A 22,942-nucleotide genomic window follows, 5' to 3' on the forward strand; every position below is an offset into this window, starting at 1 on the left:
ATCTGGGATGTTTTTAAAAGGCATCATGAAATACACTGCATCTTGATGCTAACAAGCATGTTCCATCCTGTGCTTTTTCTTGCAGCATCTTCTGCTATGTCATCCGGTCCGCCTAAAAAGCGTCACCGCAGCTGGCACCCCACGTCTCTCGTCCCCGTCCCCGTCCCCGTCCCGGCCACGGTCCCAGCCACGGTCCCGGTCACGGCCGTCCCTGTGCCAGCCATCCGCCCGCTGACGTGCAGCTCTGGTGGGTCTGACTTCATCATCCTCAGCCTGATGTTTGTAAATGCTGCTGTCAGTCAGTTCATCAGGCTGTTTATGCATGGCCCTGAGTAGAAAACCTGAGTGGAAAATAATCATGAATTTGATTATTTCCTAATATGTGACCCTGGAGCACAAAACCAGTCTTAAGTCGTTGGGGTATATTTGTAGCCATAGCCAAAAATACATTGTATGGGTCAAAATTATTGGGATATTAAGTAAAGATCATGTTCCATGACGATATTTTCTAAATTTCCTACCGTAAATATATCAAAACTTAAAGGGTTAGTTCACCCAAAAATTTTAATTCTGTCATTAATTACTCACCCTCGTGTTGTTCGAAACCCGTAAGACCTTCGTTCATCTTCGGAACACAATTTAAGATATTTTTGATATTTTCAACTGTAAAGTTACAAAGATACGAGAATACTTTTTTGCGCAAAGAAAACAAAAATAACGACTTTATTCGTGTGGCAGTGCTAACCCAGATCCGGTGTAATGACGTCATCACGCCGGATCTGGGTCAGCGCTGCCACACGCTCGCGTCATGATACTGTCGTGAACGCGTGTCCAAAGTGACGCAGTAGAGACAAAAATGTGGAATAAAGTCATTATTTTTGTTTTCTTTGTGCAAAAAAGTATTCTCGTAGCTTCGTAACTTTACAGTTGAACCACTGATGTCACACGGACTACTTTTCTGGACCTTGAACGTGGTAGTTACCTTGCTGTCTATGGGAGGGTCAGAGAGCCCTCATATTTCATCAAAAATATCTTAAATTGTGTTCAGAAGATGAACGAAGGCCTTACGGGTTTCGAAAAACACGAGGGTGAGTAATTAATGACAGAATTTTCATTTTTGGGTGAACTAACCCTTTAATTTTTGATTAGTAATATGCATTGCTAAGAACTTCATTTGGACAACTTTGAAGGTGATTTTCTCAATATTTTGTTTTTTTTTGCACCCTCAGATTCCAGATTTTCAAATAGTTGTATCTCGGCCAAATATTGTCCTATCCTAACACACCATGCATCAATAAAAAGCTTATTTATTCAACTTTCATGTGATGTATAAATCTTAATTTAAAAAAATTGACCCTTATGACTGGTTTTGTGGTCCACGGTCATATATATGAATGATCAATATATTAAACGACATAATGGTACATTAGAAATTATACAGAATAATATATTGTGTAAATATATTACAATATATGTAATTTTATATTCAGTAATACACTTTATAATATGGTACTGCATGTGTAAAAATATATTAAACATATATTTACTCATGCAGTATATACACACATATATGGAAATATATATTTCTTATATTTAACAATAATTTCTGATATACGTTTCCTATTTAAAAATATAGCTAGTTTACAATAGCATACTGTAAGCACACCATCTCATACTAAACACGTTAACAGACTATCACTGTGCTGAAAAATACACTACCATTATATTTTGGAGTATATTATCATATATTTTTGTTTCGTAAGGGACGTGACATTTTCCATCCACAAGGATGCTTTACTCATTGTTTTCATATAAACAGAGATGAAGGGTCACGCTAAAGTAGGTTCTGAACTGTTTAGCAGCAGATTGGAGGGTTTATGCTTTGGAGATCCATGCACTGTGAGCCTGTAGCTTAGTTTCCTTGTCCTCACCATTGATTGGAGTGTCATGTTAACAAAGCATGAGACTGAAGAGATCCATCCAACGTATTATCAGGTTTCCACAATGGCTTGACAGCACATTCTGTGTGTTCCAATACAAAAAGTACATACATGTAATGTTTTGCTCCTTCGTTCCAGGTTCTTTACTGTCCCTGACCAATCAACAGCCTCCATCAGTGTCAGGGGTCATACAACCCCAACCAATCACAGCAGGAGAAACTGTCATCATCCCTGACAACCTTCTGAACTCCTCTGGGGTCCGACCAGTCCTTCTCATTGGTCAGTCTTCATAATAGGCTTATGTATTAAAAGCCCATATAGTTATATTGACATTCATAGTATTTTTTTCCCATACTGTGGAAGTCAATGGGGACCAGCAACAGGTTTGGAGTAAATGATTGGATGAACTATCCCTTTAATTTGATGAAAGAGTAATTGCAACAATTTTTAGGGGCTAATATATATAAATTTCTGAATTAATATCTTGATATTTTTCAAAGTAGTGATATTTGTTGTTTTTTCCAAAATGATAAAATATATAATATTCTTACAAAGATTTTTTTTAACCTTATTAAGTAGACATGATCCTATAAAGACAAGTTAGCAGGCTAACATTTAGATTAAAAAGCTAGCAATGTCAGATTAATTTGATTGACAGTATCAGATATATCATAATATTTAACTTACATTTAAGAATTTAAACAGCAAAGAGTGATAATAAGAACTAGTCGTAAACTGCTCAGCAACATTTTTGTCAATTAATTTTTTTTTATTAAATTTAAAACAATTAAAACAATATTAAAGAAATATATCTTTAGGGTATATTTTATATTTTTAACAATATATTAATACATATTTTTAACAAAACAGCATTTAAAGTACTTAATCTACATATTAAATAGATTAAATATTAGATAGATAGATAGATTGATTGATTGATTGATTGATATGTGACCTTGGACCACAAAACCAGTCATAAGGGTCAATTTTTTTTAATTGAGATTTATACATCGCTGAATAAATAAGCTTTCCATTGATGTATGGTTTGTTAGGATAGGACAATATTTGGCCAAGATACAACTATTTGAATATCTGGAATCTGAGGGTGCAAAAAATCTAAATATTGAGAAAATCGCCTTTAAAGTTGTCCAGATGAAGTTCTTAGCAATGCATATTACTAATCAAAAATTAAGTTTTGATACCTTTACGGTAGGAAATTTACAAAATATCTTCATGGAACATGATCTTTACTTAATATCCTAATGATTTTTGGCATTAAAAAAATCGATAATTTTGGCCCATATAATGTATTTTTGGCTATTGTTTACAAATATAGCCGTGCTACTTATGACTGCTTTTGTGCTCCAGGGTCACATATGTAGATAGAAAGACAAACATTGAAAAACATTGTTAAGAAAGATAGCATAATCTGAAATACTATTTTACATCCAGGTCAATTTTACAGAAATAGGTTCATCACAGTACGCAATATAACCAGATCTCTCGAGTTACTTCATCTGTAAGTGTTTGGATGTGTGTGTGAACTTGTTTGTTTGAATGTTTCTCTCCAGGTCAAGGCACTTTGCCGTACTTCTTTGGCAATGTGGGTGATCTGGTGGTGAGCCCCCTGCTGGTGAGCTGCTATAAGGGCCGAGAGCTCAATGAGAAGACCCTCACCAGTCTGGGGATGTCAGCAAGCCAGTTACTCACCACAGAGACCATGATACTGCTCACACTGCAGTACCTTGCTCGGCTGGGTAAACAACACTGACAAACAAGACGTTTTAATGCATGTCAAATAAGTTTTAATGCATCAGTAACATGAGTTGATTTTGGAAAAGAGTGCACAGCTTGTTAAATATCTTAGCTCAAGTATTACGCAAGAACAATGAGTGCTCTCTTTATAGTGATGTGACTATTCCTTTTCCTGTCTTCAATGCAGGTACGGAGCAGATCCCGTTACGGGAAGAGTTCGAGCAGATCGTACTGAAGGCCATGCTGTGCGGTCCGACCGGCCCTCCCGTGTCCCCCTCCCAGCTGCCTTGGTTAGCTCGAATGGAGGCCAGTGTGTCAGGGGGCTGCGTTCAGGTGCTGGCCAGCCACGGCTCTCTGGGCGAGGGCATCTCTGAGTCGCTGCGCTCGCTGAGTGAGACGCCATCACAGCAGCAGTGCCTGCCCAACTACGTGCTCATCATCTGCACCTCCAAAAGTGGAACGAACGAGTTCTGCGTGCTAGTGTTGGGTACGTTCTGCTGCTCTCAAAGACTTAAAGGGGTCATCGGATGCCCATTTTCCACAAGCTGATATGATTCTTTAGGGTCTTAATGAAAAGTCTATAACATACTTTGGTTAAAATTTATCAATGGTAGTGTAAAACAATACCCTTTTTACCCTGTCAAAATCAGCTCTGTTCACAGCGAGCCGTTTCAGTGCATGTCCCTATAAATGCTAATGAGCTCTGTTTACCCCGCCCCTCTCTTCTGTGGTGTGACGATCCGTTAGCTTTAGCCGAGTCTGTAAACTTTAGCCGCATTCATCGTAAAACTTGCTAACTAGCACATTATTAGGAAAGGCGATTTGCAAAGATTCATAAAAAACATTATACTCACTTCTTCTGTAGGTGAAGCTGGATCACGAATGATTCGCGTGAACATAAACGCATTTAGGCAGATCGGGGGATGCATTCCCTTCAAAAACAAATGTAATGCACTGCGTCTTCAGCGGCTCAGATGTCGAGAGTAAATGACGACTGCTATATTCATTACATCCAACAACAAAACACCTCAGTCGCTTAGGAGGCATTCTTATCTACTCCAGCTCTGGCGTCGAAACAATGGCGGACTGATGACGGCTCACTCAGGGCGGAGCTAAGGTAAAACACCAGTGTCAGTCAACAATCGTGGGAGGGGCCTGTGCAGAACTACGTCATTCTGTCAAGAATCTCTGTGCGTGCCGTAGTTATTTTGACGCGACTGACCCGAGTTCGAATCCACCTTTTGCTGAACTTTTTTTTCTCCCTTTTCAACTCTCATATCACGAAAAGGCATTTATTTTCAATAAAAATGAAGGAAATCATCGAAAAGTTGAAAATAAAGTATCCGGTAGGGTTAGGGTAGGTGTAGGGAGGGCTTTTATTCTTTTATTGTGGGTTAGGGTTAGGCATCCATTTAATCATTTGAATTAAAATTATAATTTACACTTTATACGTTATTATTGTATTATTGCTTATAATGTACTACAATACTGAGGTGCAGATAATTTCCACTATTTGCAATAAGTAGTATAAATAGCTGAAAATCGTGCTCTTTTAACAGTATGAATACAATGTATGGTTATTTGCATTTAGTGTAAATAGCATCAATCGGTAAGAAAATATGCTATTTTCATTTGGTGTAAATAGCGTCTATCGCTATTTACACTAGGTGCAAATAGCTGCTGCCAAAGTTTAATTTTAGTCCATTTACATGCTATAAATGCCAATTAAGGAGTCTAAAGTCACACTGTTGGCTTATTAAGAATCAATAAAGCTGAATGGTTTTTGAACAAGGTGTGTCATTGTCTTTTATGTGACCCTGTGCTGTTGTTTTTCTCAGGTAAATATCAGTCTCGAGCCTTGGTGGAGAGCATGCTCTCTACCAATGAGTTTCTGAAGGAGATCAGCTATGAGCTCATCACCGGGAAAGTTAGTGTGCTCGCCTCGCACTTCCAGAGCACCTCATTAGGTGAGTCTCAGTGCAACAATTTAGTGGATCCATGGGTTTTTATCATCTTATCATTGTCTTTTATTTAGAAATTAATTTAAGAATATAGATGTAAGCAGCAGTTTTGGGGCCAAGAACACAAATGTTACTCACATTGCAATTTGTGTGGTCACTGCACCCTCTTTGGTGAATTTAGGACGTAGTTCAAAAGCTGAACATAGTTTAGGATCAGATTGTAAATTATTTTGACAATTTATGATTCTAGACCACACTCAAAATTTGTAAGTTGAAAGGTTTTGTTGTTGAATAGAAAGATCAATTGAACTGAATGAATTTACTGTCTTTACTGTTACTTTTGATCAATGAAATGTGACCTTGCTGAATAAAAGTGTTACTTTCTTTCAAAGAAACTTTTCAGATTTTTGAATTATAGCATGTGCATGAGTCTCCTTTATTAATTTCAAATCGATTAGGCAGATCGGGGGATGCATTCCCTTCAAAAACAAATGTAATGCACTGCGTCTTCAGCGGCTCAGATGTCGAGAGTAAATGACGACTGCTATATTCATTACATCCAACAACAAAACACCTCAGTCGCTTAGGAGGCATTCTTATCTACTCCAGCTCTGGCGTCGAAACAATGGCGGACTGATGACGGCTCACTCAGGGCGGAGCTAAGGTAAAACACCAGTGTCAGTCAACAATCGTGGGAGGGGCCTGTGCAGAACTACGTCATTCTGTCAAGAATCTCTGTGCGTGCCGTAGTTATTTTGACGCGACTGACCCGAGTTCGAATCCACCTTTTGCTGAACTTTTTTTTCTCCCTTTTCAACTCTCATATCACGAAAAGGCATTTATTTTCAATAAAAATGAAGGAAATCATCGAAAAGTTGAAAATAAAGTATCCGGTAGGGTTAGGGTAGGTGTAGGGAGGGCTTTTATTGTCCCAGTTAGGGTTAGGGTTAGGCATCCATTTAATCATTTGAATTAAAATTATAATTTACACTTTATACGTTATTATTGCATACTGTTTTATAATGTACTACAATACTGAGGTGCAGATAATTTCCACTATTTGCAATAAGTAGTATAAATAGCTGAAAATCGTGCTCTTTTAACAGTATGAATACAATGTATGGTTATTTGCATTTAGTGTAAATAGCATCAATCGGTAAGAAAATATGCTATTTTCATTTGGTGTAAATAGCGTCTATCGCTATTTACACTAGGTGCAAATAGCTGCTGCCAAAGTTTAATTTTAGTCCATTTACATGCTATAAATGCCAATTAAGGAGTCTAAAGTCACACTGTTGGCTTATTAAGAATCAATAAAGCTGAATGGTTTTTGAACAAGGTGTGTCATTGTCTTTTATGTGACCCTGTGCTGTTGTTTTTCTCAGGTAAATATCAGTCTCGAGCCTTGGTGGAGAGCATGCTCTCTACCAATGAGTTTCTGAAGGAGATCAGCTATGAGCTCATCACCGGGAAAGTTAGTGTGCTCGCCTCGCACTTCCAGAGCACCTCATTAGGTGAGTCTCAGTGCAACAATTTAGTGGATCCATGGGTTTTTATCATCTTATCATTGTCTTTTATTTAGAAATTAATTTAAGAATATAGATGTAAGCAGCAGTTTTGGGGCCAAGAACGCAAATGTTACTCACATTGCAATTTGTGTGGTCACTGCACCCTCTTTGGTGAATTTAGGACGTAGTTCAAAAGCTGAACATAGTTTAGGATCAGATTGTAAATTATTTTGACAATTTATGATTCTAGACCACACTCAAAATTTGTAAGTTGAAAGGTTTTGTTGTTGAATAGAAAGATCAATTGAACTGAATGAATTTACTGTCTTTACTGTTACTTTTGATCAATGAAATGTGACCTTGCTGAATAAAAGTGTTACTTTCTTTCAAAGAAACTTTTCAGATTTTTGAATTATAGCATGTGCATGAGTCTCCTTTATTAATTTCAAATCGATTGTGGCGCTACAGGCGACAACATGGACAAACAGCTGGTTCGGTACCAGCGTAAGCGCAAAGGCCGCGTGGCTCAGCCATTTCAGGGACATCTGACCGAATACATCCACTCCCAAGAGGCCGCAGCCATGCTACCAGAATCAGGGCCAGGTGAGCCTTTGCTGTCTCCAGACGCCATGATAAAACTTTATATTTGGCACTTGAAAATGCTGATTGACTTTCGATGTGTTGCAGATCTGCTGAGTGATGGCTTTCAGATACACCCTCCGCAGCTGAGTGTTGCACGCAGCCTTTTGTCGCAGGTGTGCGCTATCGCCGACTCAGGGAGCCAGAGCTTAGATCTGGGCCGCTTCTGTAAAGTGGACTTCCTGATATTGGTGCCGCCGTCACACGTCCTGGTTCACCAAACCGTCCAGCGAATACAACAATCAGGTACATCACAGCAGAAGAGACGATATTCAACTTGTTTTCAATGCCAAGCCCACTGTTTTAAGAAACATATGAACCTTTCACAAAAACTTGCCTGGACAGTTAAACGGATTGCTCACCAATGGAAATGTGTCATTTACTCACCCTCATGTTGTTCCAAACCTGTACAAATTAGTTTCCTTCATCGTCTTCTTCTTCTTTATTCCGCTTTGAGTCTATGGCAGCCCATAGAACTGCCTGCGGGAAAGTTAGGAAATTTGGCACACAGATAGAGGACAGTCTCAACATTAACCATAGCAAGTTTGGAGTCTCGAACGCAAACCCTGTAGCAACACCAACAGCTCAAATTAGCGCACATGTTTATGCTACTAACTTTTGAACCGTAAAAAAAAAAAAAAAATTCAAACCTTGGCTCATGCCGAGTCAAATGCACACCAAACTTTGCATTTCTAATGGCCGAGATTTTTCAAAATTTTTAATTATTTGAAAACAGCACACCCTTTTGGTCAAAGCTTAAAACGAATGATCAAAAAATGCTAATAGCTTTTAATTATTGTTGTCTATTTTAATGAAACTATTCTTGATAGATTCCTTGGATCATGCCGAGAATGTCAACATCAATTATACTTGCAGTCGGCCATTTAGAATTTCTTTGAAAATCTACTTTTTCGAGCTCATCCTAGACCGTTGGTCTGATTTTTACCAAAGTCGGGCAAAAAGTTATCAAAAGGTTTTTGATTGACCAAACCGTTCTCGAATAACGCATCAATAGCTATGTTTGCATCACCCTATTTTAATGCGCATTTTGAAGTATCGCATGAGAAACGAGTGATGAAAACGCCAAATTTTGAATAAAAATCCCTTAATTCTCAAAAACTTTTTTACGCTCGCTTGAGGTGGTTTTTGACTTGTGCGAAAAAGGGTTGATGCGAATAATGGGAGATGGAAATGCATTTTGCAAATAAATTCACGTGACTTTGCGCTATGGGACGGCAAAACCTGACTAACCAGCAGACCGATCTCATTCCACGGCATCTGAAATGTTGTTATGGTCATTCGGAAATGCACAAGCAAAGTCTGTCCTCAAAGTATTTCTGTATAATTGCCTCCAGAACTCTCTTACAGGACTGTGTTCACAAACAGCAGCATCCACCTCCGAAAGCAATGACCGCATTCATTGTTTCATCTGCTCGCTCTAAAGCGCAAGTAATTTATTATATATGAAAATTATTATATTCTCCTACTTTTCTTAGTGATTTACAGTGCCAGTTTATCAGGAAGTGACGATTTTGTTCTCTTTGACTTGGAAACGATGCTTGTTCGCAAATGTTTTATGCGATATTCTCAACATTAACCATAGCAAGTTTGGAGTCTCGAACGCAAACCCTGTAGCAACACCAACAGCTCAAATTAGCGCACATGTTTATGCTACTAACTTTTGAACCGTAAAAAAAAAAAAAAAATTCAAACCTTGGCTCATGCCGAGTCAAATGCACACCAAACTTTGCATTTCTAATGGCCGAGATTTTTCAAAATTTTTAATTATTTGAAAACAGCACACCCTTTTGGTCAAAGCTTAAAACGAATGATCAAAAAATGCTAATAGCTTTTAATTATTGTTGTCTATTTTAATGAAACTATTCTTGATAGATTCCTTGGATCATGCCGAGAATGTCAACATCAATTATACTTGCAGTCGGCCATTTAGAATTTCTTTGAAAATCTACTTTTTCGAGCTCATCCTAGACCGTTGGTCTGATTTTTACCAAAGTCGGGCAAAAAGTTATCAAAAGGTTTTTGATTGACCAAACCGTTCTCGAATAACGCATCAATAGCTATGTTTGCATCACCCTATTTTAATGCGCATTTTGAAGTATCGCATGAGAAACGAGTGATGAAAACGCCAAATTTTGAATAAAAATCCCTTAATTCTCAAAAACTTTTTTACGCTCGCTTGAGGTGGTTTTTGACTTGTGCGAAAAAGGGTTGATGCGAATAATGGGAGATGGAAATGCATTTTGCAAATAAATTCACGTGACTTTGCGCTATGGGACGGCAAAACCTGACTAACCAGCAGACCGATCTCATTCCACGGCATCTGAAATGTTGTTATGGTCATTCGGAAATGCACAAGCAAAGTCTGTCCTCAAAGTATTTCTGTATAATTGCCTCCAGAACTCTCTTACAGGACTGTGTTCACAAACAGCAGCATCCACCTCCGAAAGCAATGACCGCATTCATTGTTTCATCTGCTCGCTCTAAAGCGCAAGTAATTTATTATATATGAAAATTATTATATTCTCCTACTTTTCTTAGTGATTTACAGTGCCAGTTTATCAGGAAGTGACGATTTTGTTCTCTTTGACTTGGAAACGATGCTTGTTCGCAAATGTTTTATGCGATATTCCAGTTTTGCGCATAAGTTAAATTCAAATTATTTTGACAATTTATGATTCTAGACCACACTCAAAATTTGTAAGTTGAAAGGTTTTGTTGTTGAATAGAAAGATCAATTGAACTGAATGAATTTACTGTCTTTACTGTTACTTTTGATCAATGAAATGTGACCTTGCTGAATAAAAGTGTTACTTTCTTTCAAAGAAACTTTTCAGATTTTTGAATTATAGCATGTGCATGAGTCTCCTTTATTAATTTCAAATCGATTGTGGCGCTACAGGCGACAACATGGACAAACAGCTGGTTCGGTACCAGCGTAAGCGCAAAGGCCGCGTGGCTCAGCCATTTCAGGGACATCTGACCGAATACATCCACTCCCAAGAGGCCGCAGCCATGCTACCAGAATCAGGGCCAGGTGAGCCTTTGCTGTCTCCAGACGCCATGATAAAACTTTATATTTGGCACTTGAAAATGCTGATTGACTTTCGATGTGTTGCAGATCTGCTGAGTGATGGCTTTCAGATACACCCTCCGCAGCTGAGTGTTGCACGCAGCCTTTTGTCGCAGGTGTGCGCTATCGCCGACTCAGGGAGCCAGAGCTTAGATCTGGGCCGCTTCTGTAAAGTGGACTTCCTGATATTGGTGCCGCCGTCACACGTCCTGGTTCACCAAACCGTCCAGCGAATACAACAATCAGGTACATCACAGCAGAAGAGACGATATTCAACTTGTTTTCAATGCCAAGCCCACTGTTTTAAGAAACATATGAACCTTTCACAAAAACTTGCCTGGACAGTTAAACGGATTGCTCACCAATGGAAATGTGTCATTTACTCACCCTCATGTTGTTCCAAACCTGTACAAATTAGTTTCCTTCATCGTCTTCTTCTTCTTTATTCCGCTTTGAGTCTATGGCAGCCCATAGAACTGCCTGCGGGAAAGTTAGGAAATTTGGCACACAGATAGAGGACAGTCTCAACATTAACCATAGCAAGTTTGGAGTCTCGAACGCAAACCCTGTAGCAACACCAACAGCTCAAATTAGCGCACATGTTTATGCTACTAACTTTTGAACCGTAAAAAAAAAAAAAAAATTCAAACCTTGGCTCATGCCGAGTCAAATGCACACCAAACTTTGCATTTCTAATGGCCGAGATTTTTCAAAATTTTTAATTATTTGAAAACAGCACACCCTTTTGGTCAAAGCTTAAAACGAATGATCAAAAAATGCTAATAGCTTTTAATTATTGTTGCCTATTTTAATGAAACTATTCTTGATAGATTCCTTGGATCATGCCGAGAATGTCAACATCAATTATACTTGCAGTCGGCCATTTAGAATTTCTTTGAAAATCTACTTTTTCGAGCTCATCCTAGACCGTTGGTCTGATTTTTACCAAAGTCGGGCAAAAAGTTATCAAAAGGTTTTTGATTGACCAAACCGTTCTCGAATAACGCATCAATAGCTATGTTTGCATCACCCTATTTTAATGCGCATTTTGAAGTATCGCATGAGAAACGAGTGATGAAAACGCCAAATTTTGAATAAAAATCCCTTAATTCTCAAAAACTTTTTTACGCTCGCTTGAGGTGGTTTTTGACTTGTGCGAAAAAGGGTTGATGCGAATAATGGGAGATGGAAATGCATTTTGCAAATAAATTCACGTGACTTTGCGCTATGGGACGGCAAAACCTGACTAACCAGCGGACCGATCTCATTCCACGGCATCTGAAATGTTGTTATGGTCATTCGGAAATGCACAAGCAAAGTCTGTCCTCAAAGTATTTCTGTATAATTGCCTCCAGAACTCTCTTACAGGACTGTGTTCACAAACAGCAGCATCCACCTCCGAAAGCAATGACCGCATTCATTGTTTCATCTGCTCGCTCTAAAGCGCAAGTAATTTATTATATATGAAAATTATTATATTCTCCTACTTTTCTTAGTGATTTACAGTGCCAGTTTATCAGGAAGTGACGATTTTGTTCTCTTTGACTTGGAAACGATGCTTGTTCGCAAATGTTTTATGCGATATTTCAGTTTTGCGCATAAGTTAAATTCGCAACTTTGGATGGAAACCCGGCTAGTGAAATTGTTAGCATGATGCCAAGCTGATTCTGAGGCTGCAACTCTGCAACACTTTGGCGTATTGACATTTGGCATATATTTTATGTTGTTGTCCTCATGTCTTTGCTAGGCGTCCTGATAGATCTAGGAATAGAGGACGCCTCATTAGCGCTGCAGAAGTCTGACAAGTATGTGGTGCGTCTGGACGCGGAGGTCCACACAAAAATGGAGGCCTTCATGAGGAAGGTCAAGCAGAACCCTTATACGCTCTTCGTCCTCGTTCATGACAACTCGCACGTCGACCTGACCAGGTGAGAAAAACAACGACGAGCGCTTTGTAAAAGCGACTGTCAGAAAGGTCAGTGTTAAGACGTCTTGTCTTTCTTCTCTCTCTCCGTCAGCGCTCTGTCAGGGTCGGTTTGTCACGGGGAGTTGCAGGGATTGGCCGACCGCGTGGTGAACTGTCCGGAGGTTCTGGAAGCAATGAACTTGCTGGTTCTGCAGGTCAGCTGCTTCCCGTTCACCCTGCAGAGCCGTCAGTCACGCATCAGTACCCAGAATGAAGTGCACTGGCCCAACACTGAGAACCCGGTGAGTTTCTCTGACCCCGAGAAGAACTGTAAAGGAATTTATGGAGGACAGATGAGACTTCAGCTACTGTAAATGAGATGATTGACAAGCATTTTAAGAGTATATGCGTACACTACTGCTTAAAATGTTGAGGTCAGTAGTATGTTTTTTTTAAAGAAATGCATACTTTTATTCAGCAGGGATGCATTAAATTGATAATTTACAAGTGACAGTATAAGACATTTATAATGTCAGCAATATTTCTGTTTTCGGATTAAATGCAGTTCTTTTGAACTTTCTGTCCATTAATAATCCTGAAAACATTTTCACAGTTTTCACAAAAATATGAAGCAGAACAACTGTTTTCAACATTGTTTTTTGAGCAGCAAGTCAGCAGATTAGAATTATAGAATAAAAATTCAGCTTTGCATCACAGGAATAAATTACATTTTAAAATATATTACAATAGAAACCAGTTTTTCAAAATTATAATAATAATATTTCAGATATTACTGTTTTACTGTATTTTTTTTAAAGAAATAAATGTGGTCTTGGTGAGTCTTCTTTAAAAAAAATTTTTTTTTTCAATGGTAACGTACATAAACACATTTCATGCACTAATTTAGCGGCAAACTGCCTAAAGTTTACAACATCTATGCATATGAAATTTAATTGAAGATGATCTTTTTAATTAAGAGTTTTCTCATGAGGTCTCCATTGTTTTACTGTATTTTTTTTAAAGAAATAAATGTGGTCTTGGTGAGTCTTCTTTAAAAAAATATTTTTTTTCAATGGTAACGTACATAAACACATTTCATGCACTAATTTAGCGGCAAACTGCCTAAAGTTTACAACATCTATGCATATGAAATTTAATTGAAGATGATCTTTTTAATTAAGAGTTTTCTCATGAGGTCTCCAATTTTGAGCAAAGCAATCTCCAGAATAGTGTTCAATGTTGTTGTTGAAAAAATGATGTTGAAACTTTTTCGTTTCGTGCCTCATTTTTAAATATGTGGTTTCAGGCTTGATGTTGGATAGTTCAAGTTTTTTGGTTTACCATTTTGGGTGTTTTTGCAATGGGTAGTCGCCATTATTGTTTGCTTTTTTTCTCTGTGAATAAAGTCTTTCCAACACATTCTGTGCTTTGTGGCTCAGTATCCAGGATGTTTGTAACTATTAAAAAATCTTTACTGCAGCCGTTTCAATCCAAATTCACACAATCGGTAAAGCAATCACATTTTTAGCACACTGTATGATATTAGTGACAGAGATTCCTATTCATCAGACACATAAAAAGAATCTGGATTATTGTATAATGACCTAGATGTGTTTATAGACACACTAAAAGCATTTGCAGGCAAGAACTAAAAGAAGTGAAAAGAGAACACCACTGTTTTGCTCAGAGAAGTAAAATGGATGTGTTTGCATGTCACAGCAGGCTGAGGCTTCTCCTAAGGACCTGGTCTACTTTGGGCTGAAGGACTACAGCAGCTCCCTGCAGTGGGGAGTAGCGAGTCCAATCCTCCGATGTGACGATGCTTTTGAGCGGATGGTCAAAACCCTGCTGGAGAGGTCAGTCCCGGTTTCATGTCCACTCAGAATGTACTTCTAAAATAAAAATAACATTTTTATTTAAATCAATTTCTCAGTACCCCCGTACCTCTTCTTTTTTTTTTCTTTTGTTGTTCTTTCATAGTTTATGTACCCATTTAATTATTTCGCTCGCTCTCTCTCTCCCTTTAATTTTATTAATGTTTTGTTTTTTGTCTCTATAAACATTCTCAACACAATTGTCACACACACACTTCACATAAATGCATGTATATCCTACTTTGTGTTCTACATGTTTTGTATCGATGGTATCGTATTGTCTTATGTACCGCTTTAAAAACTACAAGAAGCAAATGACCTTCCTTTTTAACTGCTTTTACATTGTAAATGCATAATTATATCTTTAAGTTCATCTCAGACCACTGTTATTTTGCTATAAAAGGAATGCTATTTTAGTTTTTGTCTGCAGTTTGAATTGTTTTTTTATTTTAATATTTTCTTTTTTATTGTAATTTTTGGTTTTAGTCATTTTTGTCATATTTCTTTTTCTTATATATACCTATATAGTTATTATTTTTTTATTTCAGGTTTAGTTTGAGTTATTTTAGTACATCAAGTAAAACTAAATACAACCAAGAACTATTTCTACCAACACTTTAGATTATGGAACACATGTTTTCCCCTGAATAAACTCCTAATTTGCTGCTTATTTGTAGTAAGTAGTTGTTGTTGTAGTTATGTTTAGGTATTGGGTCGAGTTGAGGAATTTAGAATATGGTCATGTATTAATATGTACTTTATAACTACTAATAAACAGCCACTATGCTATACATATGCATGCTAATGAGCAGCTAGTTAATAGTGAATAGCGTTCCCTAATGTAAACTTTTAACATATTTCCATGGAAACTAGCTGGATTAAAATAAGTATGTTTTTTTTATATATACAGTATATATTTATTTGATTTCAAGTAACAAAAAACATGTTTTAGTTAACTCTGATAACCCTGTCTCAGACTTAGATCCATGTCTAAACTGGCAGCTTTTGTGCATTTCAAACCATATGCATGTGCTGTCTCTTTCCGTTTATATCCCTCGTTGTGTCTTTGATTTCAGGCATCCGCATTTGCACAGCATGGTGATCCGCAGCTATCTGTTGATACAGCAGTACACAGAGGCCCTGATGGCCCTCACAGCGGCCCCGTCGCTGCGGGATCACGTGACCCCTCAGACCCTCGCCATGGTGGAGGATCTGCTGAGCGTGCCGGGCCGCAGCAGGCACGGGTGCGGACACATGCTGCTGGTGCGTGTGCCCTCGCTGCAGCTGGCGCGGCTGGCACAGGAGCGCCTGGAGGAGGCCCGGGATAAGCTGGGTCTACAGTACCGCTTCGCTGTGCTGCTGGGAAGCCCTGCTGCTGAGATCAGCCTGCCGGTTCACTTCTGTGCACGTCTGCGGGTACGAACCAGATCCCCTCATGAATATGGGCTACTTAAAATCACCAGAATAAGGCTGGAGTAACCCATCTGTGCATTTCAGGCTTGGAGAGGCTGTAAGAATGAAGAATGGGTCCCACATACATATGAAGATCTGGAAGGACTTCCGTGCATCGTCATCCTCACAGGAAAAGATCCTCTAGGAGAGACCTTCCCAAGGTACTCCATGTGATGTTGTTCTTTATATATAGCCATTGAGAGCCTTTTTTCTCAGAAAATGATGTATGGTCAAAATAACAAATGTTTTCATTTGTTGTGATTGAAAATCAGGGTTATTCCACCAAATATTGATTTCTTAACTCTTCTGAAGTTAAAACATTGGTATTGTTTTGTCTAAAAATTAATATAAACATGGCATCTTTTTTTTTACCAATTGTCATTTTATTCAAAAATTTTTCTAAATGACATTTTTATTTAACATTTTTAAGAAATGTCATTAGTAGTTTACAGAATAAAGCAACAATTATGTTTAACTGAAACACAACTATAACTATAAGCCGTTATTTATTAATAATTTATTAAATTCAAATACGTTTTTCCAGCTATATATATATATATATATATATATACATTTATCACAAAAATAAATTACATTTTAATTTGTATTCAAATAGAAAACATTTACTTTAAATTGTTATAATATTTCACAATATTGCTATTTTTACTGTATTTTTTATCAAAAAAATGCAGCCTTGGTGAGCAATTTCAACAGTGGAGTATACATATATATTTTTTTCTGGTAAAATTATTTATATTTTAATTAAAATTATTTCATTTTTATTTATTCATTAAATGTGTAAAATAAATTAAAACAAATATTTGTTAACTACAAATATTAATATGTTATAATTTTCTGTTAATGTGAAAGTATTATTTATTTTTAGATTTAATAATATTAATAATAATGTATTGCCTTTAATGACAAACCTCTACTTGAAATCAAACCTGAAGTTAAACATGAAATCTTCAGGCTTACAGTATATTTCAATATAAGACATAAGTTAATTATCTGACATTATATAATGGCCTTGATAAATAAAAAATGCTGCACAGTGACTTCTAGTCTTTTGGTTTCCTCTTTATTTTGTTAAAAAGAGCACCACCTAGTGGTTACTACAGTTGTTACAGCTACAGTTCTAAAATCTTCCCCATGTACATATATAGTTTAAACTGTCCAGTAGCATTATTTCAATACACTTCATGTTGGTCTTTTTGAAAGACTATGCACCATCCAAAAGATCAAATAAAATCTGTTGGACAAATGAAAATTGACAGTATTTTTTAATTTCTGAAGGGACACATGAAGACTGAGTGTGTTTGCGTGTGATTTTATGCAGGTCGCTGAAGTACTGTGACTTGCGGCTGATCGACTCCAGCTACCTGACGCGTACGGCACTGGAACAGGAAGTGGGTTTGGCGTGCTCGTACGTGACACGCAGAGTAATACCCGAGACCAAAACGCCAGCGGGCAGAGAAGAGAGACCGACAGATGACGAGAGGAGCTCGGGAGAAACAGCAGACCACGACGAGCTCCAGATGGAGCTGGAGAGACCACCCAGCAATGCCAGCGCTGCCACCAGGACCTCTGGTGAGTAGGGCTGTCAAAAAAAAAATCGAATTCCGAATATTCGTCGAATTTAAAATAAAAATCCACATTCGAATGCGAAAACGTTGCATTCGAATTTTAGGTGTGCGTTAAGGAGGCAGCCTTATCAGTGGCGCACGAGATGCGATGACGATGTAAGTATCGTTGCATTTTGATGTTTTTGTTAGCCTATCCAGTTGAAGCCACTAGATGCGGCGCTGCTGCGTTGTTAATTACAAATATTGTGGGAAAAGAGAACATCAATGCGGAGAAGGTCTTGTTTACATCAAAACTGAAACCAAGCCGTTCACACAGAACGCATATTTCGTGCATTTTCTAGAGGGACATCTATCACCGTTGCACTCGCATCTCGCACAAAAGAGCCGCATGTTTAGAAAGCCATGTAAAATTAATGCAAGTTTAACTTTGAAAAAAACATATATTGAGACTTTATGGCGGGGTTTTTCCCCATCCCACTGCATCTCATGATTTTAAATGAAAAATGTACTCTGTGATTGGCTTTCCGCCCTTTGTATTAAACTATGCATACATACATGATGCTAATTTGTTTATAGTTGTTTAAGCAACTTAATTAATTATAATTGGTTTACAAACATTATTTTAAACATTATGCACTTTTTTCACAGATTGTCATGTTATCTTATGCTTTGAATAAACGTACATTAGTAATATTTTGCCCTCTTGTGGCCTCAGAAGAAAAGCCAAAAGCTTTTTTTCACCCTAACTGAAATTATGCATTTTAAATTCGAATATAATTCGAATTTTGATCATATTTAAGTACAAAATTCAAATTTAGTTTTTCAGCCATTTTGACAGCCCTTCTGGTGAGGAACCAGGCCCGGTTCTACGGGGGTGCTCAAACCAAATCAAAAGCACCCTCAGTTAAAGCTGTATGAATGGCATTGTATTCCAGATTTGGCAAACTATCCAGTGCATTATGATTTGCGCTCTGGAGATCGATTTCTATTTCAACGTGTTTTTGCAGCGTTGAGCAAAGTAGCTAATCACAGACATATCTGTTGATTTCTTGAATCAGAGGCTGTTTACGTTAGAATCCACTCACTGCTCAGATCGCCTGAGTTTTTGTTCAGGTATCGTATTCATCATGAATCATCTCATTATATCAAAGTGTAGACATGATGTAAATAAGAGATTCGTTGTGCAGCATAGAGAACTTTATTGATACTAACGTATCTTTGTGAGACTGCAATGACCTAAGATGAGTGACAGCTTTTTAGTGATTATGAACGGAGCGCTCTTTGCACTATATATATATATATATATATATATATATATATAGTTAGAGCACCCTCACTAATTTAAGAAGCACCCTCAGAGAGGGACACTGGACACAAGCTGGGCGTGATTCTGGTCTGGATTGGTCACATGATCTAATATCATTCATCTTTGTTCTCTTTCAGGCTCCATCACAGAAAACGGCGTCAGTTCTTCAAGTGTACTGGACAAACCATCCTCGCACAGCAACCCGTCCAGCAGCAGAAATATAATGGACTCTTGCTCGTCTCCCATTCGCTTCAAACAGGAGTGTGACTCCCAGGCTCCCTCGTCCTCGTTCTCCTCTGCCTCATCGTCCTCCTCCTCTTCCTCCTCTCCGGGAGCTCAGCAGCCGAGCCAGTCCACGCAGGCCCCGCGTGAAAGCAGCCGGGCGCAGGTCTTCCCCCGGACGGCGGTGCTGTCCCGGGCGGCGTACGTCCTGCTGGCCCCTGAGGCGCTGGGTCAGCCCAGCTCAGCGTCTCTGCTGCCTCACGCGGATGTGGCCTGGAACAGCCCGCTCAGACCGCCGGTTCCTCACGCTCTCGGAGGGGCAGAGCAGTCCCTGTACTACCGCCAGTGGACCACAGCCAGGCAGCACCACGCGGATTACGAAGGGCCGGCTCTGCCCCATCCCAGAAGACTGCTGCTGAGTGGACCACCACAGGTGAGGAGTAGCGCAATGGTTAAAAGAGAATGTTTTGTTTGTTAAGGCGAGCATCACTGCTGGTGCTGTGTGTGTATCGACGATACAGTGATCAAAAATACAGGTAGAATATATATTTGAAAAAAAGTTTAAATATTTTATTAAATAGACAAAAACAATATGAAATACACATTTAAAATACACAAAAATATACAAAAATATTTAGAATTAATTGTATTTTGTTTTTTAATATTTATTAGATTAAATATATACAAATACTGAAAAAAATATTAATTTATATTAATATTAATTATATAATAATATAATATATAATATAATTAAAATGCTCAAAATATTTGTAAAAGTTTTTTTTTTTTAGAAATGTTAAAAAGAATACACAGATAAAATACACAAAATATGCAAAAAAAAGATTTGTAAAAAATTAAATATACAAGCAAATGTACAAAATACATACCCGTAGTTCATGCAATGGACAAAAATACAAAAAATATAAATATATAATAATATATTCAATAAATATTAAAAGGGATAGTTAAAAAAGATACAGAACTATGTATTTAACTATACATAGTTAAAATGCACAAAATATACAAAATATTTCAAAAAACTATTTTTTTAAATAGTTAAAAACAGTTAAAATACACAAAATGTGCAAAAATATATTTTTTTATGAAATATGAAAAATAGTTAAAATACACAAAATATACAGTTAAAATACACAAAGTATACAAATGTATTTTGTATAAAAAATTTTAATATAAATAAAATGAAAATGAAAAAATAAAGAAATTTGCATTCTATATAATACAATACAAAATATATACATACAATATAAAATATTTATATAAAAGTAGTTGAAATGTGCAAAAAAACTGAATAATCAAAACATACAAAAAGATTTTAGCATTCAAAAATATTTTAAACATTAAGTATTAAAATATTAATAAATAGTTCAAATATACAAAAATGCACAATGTCTGTTACTAAGCCACATCCATTTACAATGACCTGTGTTTCATGCTATTTGGCCTCTTCGCCACCAAGCATCCAGGGTCTCATTTTCTTTTTTGGTTGAAGGTTGGAAAAACAGGTGCGTATCTGCAGTTTCTGCGAATCCTGTTCCGTATGCTGATTCGCCTGCTGGAGGTGGACGTGTATGATGAAGAAGAGCTGGAGGAGGGTGAGAAAGTGTTCTCCACATTACTTCACCCGATGCTCCTTCCCTTGACCTTTTTTAATGACCTTCAATTGAAATCTCTAGATGTGCAAGACAAATCAAAGGCTCCCCCTGCCAGTGGGCTGCAGTGGCCTGACGTGGAGGACATCCGCAAACTGCCCTTTGACCTCTACCCCAGTGACCCCAAGTTCAGATACGTGAGTCCAGTGTATGCAGACAGGATGCCAAAGACACTGAACGGTAATAAACTGCTCTTTTAACATTGAGAACTATGGGTTCTGTAGAATCTTTTTAAAAACACTTAAAAAGACATCTTTTTGGACACGCTTTTAATTAACAATATGGTTTGGCTGTTATTGAATTTTGTAGTATTTGTACAGCTGGTGGTATTTAATTTGTTTTGATTTCATTTAATACTTTGCGACTCCTCTGTGAAAGGTGCTATATAAATAAATTGTACTTACTTACTTACTTACTTACTTTTATTATGGTGTGCCCCGCTTCAGAGCAACATGAAAATAGCAGGTATGCTTATGTGCTGTTTTGCATCCTCGCATGAAACACAGGGGTTAAAACAGAAAGACTAGAGGCAGAAGGGGAGCTGCCGAAGAGAAACACAGTGTCTGTCAGACTCAGCCTGTTTGCGGCCCACAATGCATTTCACCACTGTGAGCAGTGCCACCATTACAGCGAGCCTGCTCCTGCCGCTCAGGTGAGGACATATGTGATACATTAACACTTACTGACATATTTTTAAATGCTATCATTTCAAAACACCTCAAACATATGTAATAACATGTCTAGACAGGTATATGACTGACGGGTAAGATGTTCTGTGTGTGTGTGTGTGTGTGTGTGTGTGTGTGTGTGTGTGTGTGTGTGTGTGTGTGAGTCTAGCTGTCCGACTGCACCTTCCATGCCTTCACGTTCTGCTCATCCATGCTGGGAGAGGAAGTCCAGCTGCACTTTATCATTCCTAAAGCCAAAGAGCCTCATTTTGTGTTCAGCCAGCAGGGCAGTCATTTAGAGAGCATGCGGCTCCCGCTGATCTCAGACAAGGTGAGCGACACACTTATTAATAACAAGCACTAAATGACTTTGTTTGGAAATTGGTTAGCCGCTTTAAACATAAATGAAAAATCTGTCCTTATTTACTCACCCTCATGTTGTGTATGCTGTTTTTCCTGTGGAACATAAACAGACAAACGTTGACTATGTCTGTAGTCCAAAAAAAATAAAAAAAACACTGTAAAAGTAGCATGACTTCTAACAGTTAAATAAGATAAAGAAATATTTTAAGGAAATTAATACTTTTATTCAGAAAGGATGCATTAAAGTGATGAAAAGTGACAGTAAAGGCATTTATAATTGTAAAAAAGATTTCTGTTATATATCAAAGATATATTACATTTATATATATGAGTGGATTATATATTATATACCGGTATATAAAGTCCTGTTGGTTGCTGAGTCACCGCCTGTGTTTTTTACATTATGTTTTCCGGTCTTATTTCACGAGTTGTCTTAAAGTGACCGTGTTGCTCTGTTTGCTTACTCAGGAGTCTGGCATGCTGAAAAGTCCCATCTTCACACCCACCACGGGCCGTCAGGAGCACGGCCTGCTCAACATCTACCACTCCATGGAGGGGGCCGAGCACCTGCACATTTTGGTGGTCAAGCAATATGAAATGCCTCTCTACAGGAAATACTGGCCCAACCACATCCTTCTGGTGCTCCCTGCCATGTTCAACAACTCCGGAGTGGGTGAGTAATGATGAAGAAGATTGCGTATTCATTATTGGGACTGAAACAACTCAGCACTATTCTAATGGTGTTTCTGTAACAGTAGGTTTTAAGATTGTTCCAAAAATAATAATAGAGAATGTTGCCTAAATTTACTTTTAGCAATGTATAGTACTTTTAAAGAGCAAATAAAATATTGTAATTGTAATGATTTAGATAAAATCAGCCACTGCATGACAGTAATTGTTGACTTTTCAGTTTTTATTGCATCCATAATGTTTCCGCGATTGATTAAAAATATATATATATATATATTTATTTCACAATTCAATCTTTTTTTTCTTGCAGC

General features: G+C 37.7%; 1 protein-coding gene across 1 annotated transcript in view; it reads left to right on the top strand.

The window, feature by feature from the left end:
• Positions 1-22,942, top strand: part of LOC107593831 (GREB1-like protein) — a 60,253-nt gene that overhangs the window by 31,931 nt on the left and 5,380 nt on the right. Inside the window, 18 exon segments of the mRNA XM_016283708.1 lie at positions 2,079-2,219; positions 3,512-3,697; positions 3,883-4,182; positions 5,534-5,662; positions 7,633-7,767; positions 7,852-8,049; positions 12,642-12,822; positions 12,913-13,102; positions 14,520-14,656; positions 15,751-16,090; positions 16,172-16,287; positions 17,466-17,716; positions 19,156-19,673; positions 20,751-20,853; positions 20,935-21,090; positions 21,417-21,562; positions 21,748-21,909; positions 22,410-22,614. Coding sequence (XP_016139194.1) covers positions 2,079-2,219; positions 3,512-3,697; positions 3,883-4,182; positions 5,534-5,662; positions 7,633-7,767; positions 7,852-8,049; positions 12,642-12,822; positions 12,913-13,102; positions 14,520-14,656; positions 15,751-16,090; positions 16,172-16,287; positions 17,466-17,716; positions 19,156-19,673; positions 20,751-20,853; positions 20,935-21,090; positions 21,417-21,562; positions 21,748-21,909; positions 22,410-22,614 — 3,594 coding nt within the window.

Source organism: Sinocyclocheilus grahami, unplaced genomic scaffold, assembly GCF_001515645.1.
Source record: "Sinocyclocheilus grahami isolate Dianchi unplaced genomic scaffold, SAMN03320097.WGS_v1.1 scaffold176.1, whole genome shotgun sequence".
NCBI classification, from domain to species: Eukaryota; Metazoa; Chordata; class Actinopteri; order Cypriniformes; family Cyprinidae; genus Sinocyclocheilus; species Sinocyclocheilus grahami.